The 4,047-nt window shown below is 36.7% G+C and overlaps 1 protein-coding gene across 1 annotated transcript; it reads right to left on the bottom strand.

The window, feature by feature from the left end:
* Positions 1–1,798: 1,798 nt before the first annotated feature.
* Positions 1,799–2,491, bottom strand: LOC113359304 (cullin-1-like). Its single transcript, XM_026602961.1, has one exon. It carries the CDS (start codon positions 2,489–2,491, stop codon positions 1,799–1,801), a length of 693 nt encoding a protein of 230 aa, XP_026458746.1.
* Positions 2,492–4,047: the final 1,556 nt, after the last annotated feature.

The following is a 4,047-nucleotide window of genomic DNA, read 5'->3' as shown; positions in this document are numbered from 1 at the left end:
GAACAATAAATGATAAGAGTTATGTACATATCCAAATGATGTCGACATCTAGAAGTTTCTCTCGGAAAACCCTAATTCCAAGTTCACACAAAACATAAAGAGATATGTGAAAATTGGAAACTCGATTTTGCTCCTTGGGATCGGTTCTACCATGACTCACAATGTAAATTATGACTGGTTATACCTGCTTCCCAAACTAGGTTGTGACCGGTTACACCATGCTTCCAAAGGTAGCTTGTGATCGGTTAAATGATATAACCATGCAGTTCAATTCGGCAAGGCATGTATGGCGAGATGATTAGAGCCCTGCAGTTGCTTTCTCATTTCTAAATACTCTATACTTCAGCCCTCGTTACACAACACTAATTCCGTAGTAATCCCTTGTATGCTAAATCTGTTTGCCATGGTCAGATTCAATTGGGTGCAGAGACAGACTCAAATTCACACAACTAAGCAAAAGCTAAAAAGGTATATAAGTAATCAGATGCGCAAATTTAAGAACCAATAACTCCTAGCATTTCCAGAAAACATAGAGCATGAAAGATTTGTTCCAGCATGAACCCCCATTTAGAAATTTTAATTATGCATAGTATTAGTGCGTTTGGCTATACGAAGTGAAAGTACCAATTCCTACTTCACAAGATCGATGTCAAGCAGACTGTGAATGCCAAAGCATTCCCTAAAACCCAAGTTTTGTGGTGGCTTAGGCGTGTTGGTTCTCATCTAGTTTAGCCACGCACTACTTACAGTCATTTGATATGTAAGGTCCACTTAATGGCATTTGAATAAAATCAAATCGTCCACACAATTTCAGCTTAACTCAATCTGTTAGAGGATTTCTCTCTACAACAGTTATACTACTGTCTAAAGTTGGTCAATATAGAAATGGAGCAAATAAATTTCTCGGTGGCGACGGTATACTCGATGCTTTCACTAGGCAACCATGTTGTAAAAATCATACCAATAAATAAAAAATAGACAAAATACACTAAGACAGACACGTTTAGTCAAACAGTCGAGAACATCACTTACAAAAAAAGTTTTGGTTCACAGAAGTGATAGCTTAAAATAAAGTGGTTAACCACTTAACATTTACTGTTGCAGAAAGTAAATAGACATGATAAAGTTCTAGTTATCAAAAAAATAAATAGACATGGTAATCACACATAAACAATCAGTAAACATCTCAACCAAACCGCCATGCGCTAACAGCCAACATAAAGAAACAGAGAAAGTCGTTGATCCATAATATACACAATCAGACTATTACCGGCTCTGGAAAAAGCACCTAACTGACAGAGCCTCAATTGTTCTTCTGGAAAAGTGGGGTGGAGGGTTCCCATTTTATATACCAGGGGTTATAAGGCCTCCAAGCAAGACCTTATGCTCCAATTTGATCACAATGATCAAGTAAGTCAAGAAAAAGTTACAGTATGACAAGAGATACATGAACCAAAGCAAACAAGACAACATTCATAGAAACCTCTGATTATAAAAGCTAATGAGCCCTGTTAAAACACTAAGTCATTAACTATAAAAGGACAATAAAAAGTAGTAATTTATAGCCATGATCCATTTATTATAGAATGTCTCCCTATACGTCACTGTTACTTACCTTTGCACTTTTTAAATATTAGATAAGAGTTGGTACATCCTCCAGAGATCACCGGGAGCTGCGTTGCTTCTTTTTTTCAAGATCCTGTTGGGAATCTTCAGGCAACACCTGACCTTGAACTTGTTTCAACAACTTTTTCTCAGTACTGAAATGCAAATACTGAGAAACTCTATCCATCTCCCCTTACAAACATTCTATAGCCGTAATCTCATTAGAACCTTTCCTAGTATAATAATCGACCATGTCACTTAAAAACGCAGTTTCGAAATCGTTCACATAATAATCCAACTTATCTTTATCATTCTCATTCCCAATTTCAACAAAAATATCTAAAACATCCTTGACCAAACTCCTATCAATTTCATTTCCCCGGCGTTCTTGATTAATCAATGCAATAACAACATCTCTAACTTTCACTTTCATTTTCGCATACACAATGTCATGAAAGAAACCAAACCCAACATCTTTTACCCCTGGAACGTATACACCATGGTCTGCCATTCTTTTAGGAATGTATTGACGATCGAGATAATTAAAATAGTGAGAAAGCTTAGTTACCATAACCTTGTGGTTAGCCCACCTCTTAACGAGTTCTTGCAACATAGATACATCATCACTATGTTGCTGCTGCTTTTCTTGAATAGCTGGTAAAACTTTTGAACGCAAGTAATCATTATACACACGTTGGTATCGTTTGTAAAACTGTCCAAAATATTTATGAGGAGGTATCTGAGTGCACATAATGAAAACTGTTGTGTAAATGGAAGCGAACATTGGTGATTCGGTGCGAACACCTTCAAGAGTATTAACCAACATTTTAATCCCATTCTGAATGATTTCCCATCCTTCTTCCAGCTCAACAATGTTGCCATCCATACTACTACTATCCCTTCTCTTAACCCTAATGCTCACAGTTTGAAAAGTTGTTTTCCACTTCCAAGTCAAAGGCAAGGATTTTGCAATACAATTTCAAAATAGAAGCAAAAATGAAAAAATAACTTTTTGTGAAGCAATTTTTTGTGATCTTTTTGTTTTTGCATTCTAAGGGCTTTTACTAACGGTATCTGAAAATGCGGTGGTCTAACAACCACATCCAACAATTTGTTTGGAAACCTGGGAGGACTTATTCTAATATACTTTATAGAGAATCAACTAGACAGTCAGACTCAATCTAGAGAAAAGTACATAGAAGAGTTTAATATCTCTAACTCTTAATTCAATCCGCAATCAGCGAATAAAAATCTGCGAGCCCGATTGAATATAGGAGGAGTGTATTTGAATGGTACCAAAGACCAATGTTCAGGGACCAATCAATATCATTCAAAAACCAAAGGTTGGATTTCCTAATTGATCGATACAACGCACAACCTATGATATTTCAATTATATAACAAAACATAACGCGGAAAAGAAATAACACAGACACCGGAATTTTGTTAACGAGGAAACCAAAATGCAGAAAAACCACGGGACCTAGTCCAGTTTGAACACCACACTGTATTAAGCCGCTACAGACACTAGCCTACTACCAATGAACTTCGGACTGGACTGTAGTTGAACCCTAATCAATCTCACGTTGATTCAAGGTACAGTTGCGCTACTTGCGTCTCTGATCCCATAAGGATACTACGCACTTGATTTCCTTAGTTGATCTCACCCACAACCAAGAGTTGCCACGACCCAAAATCGAAGACTTGATAAACAAATCTGTCTCACACAAAAAAGTCTATAATATTGAATAAATTTGTCTCCCACAGAAATACCCAAGAGTTTTTGTTCCGTCTTTTGATAAATCAAGGTGAACATGAACCAATTGATAAACCGGTCTTATATTCCCGAAGAACAGCCTAGTATTATCAATCACCTCAAAATAATCTAAATCGTATGATGGTGAAACTAGATATTGTGGAATCACAAACGATGAGACAAATATGTTTGTGATCACGTTTTATCTTGCCTATCGGAGAAATTAATCTCGAGAAAATCTTAGAGAAGACAGTACTCAAACGATAGAATCGGGAAAGATCAGAACACGCAACTACAAGAGAAATAGTTGGGTCTGGCTTCACATTCCCAATGAAGTCTTTCAAGTCGTTAACCTACAAGGTTTAGGAAAACCTAAGGTTAAAGGAGAATCGACTCTAGCTTATGAAACTAGTAACACACAGATGTGTGGGGATTAGGTTTCCCAGTTGCTGAAGTTCTCCTTTATATATTTTTCAAATCAGGTTTTGCAATCTAAGTTACCTTGGTAACAAAGCATTCAATATTCACTGTTAGATGAAAAACCTGATTCAACCAAGCTAATATCTTTTAACCGTTATATCGAACTTAGCTTGTTACACACAAATGAAATGTACCCTCATTTAGGTTTATGTAACCGTACCCAAACGTGTAAACCCATGTTGGCTCAACAATGGTCAACCGAAGTTA

The sequence above is a fragment of the Papaver somniferum genome, chromosome 3 (genome assembly GCF_003573695.1).
Source record: "Papaver somniferum cultivar HN1 chromosome 3, ASM357369v1, whole genome shotgun sequence".
Taxonomy (NCBI): Eukaryota; Viridiplantae; Streptophyta; class Magnoliopsida; order Ranunculales; family Papaveraceae; genus Papaver; species Papaver somniferum.
Note: the sequence above shows the minus strand (reverse complement) of the source record. Positions and strands in the feature narration are given on the sequence as shown.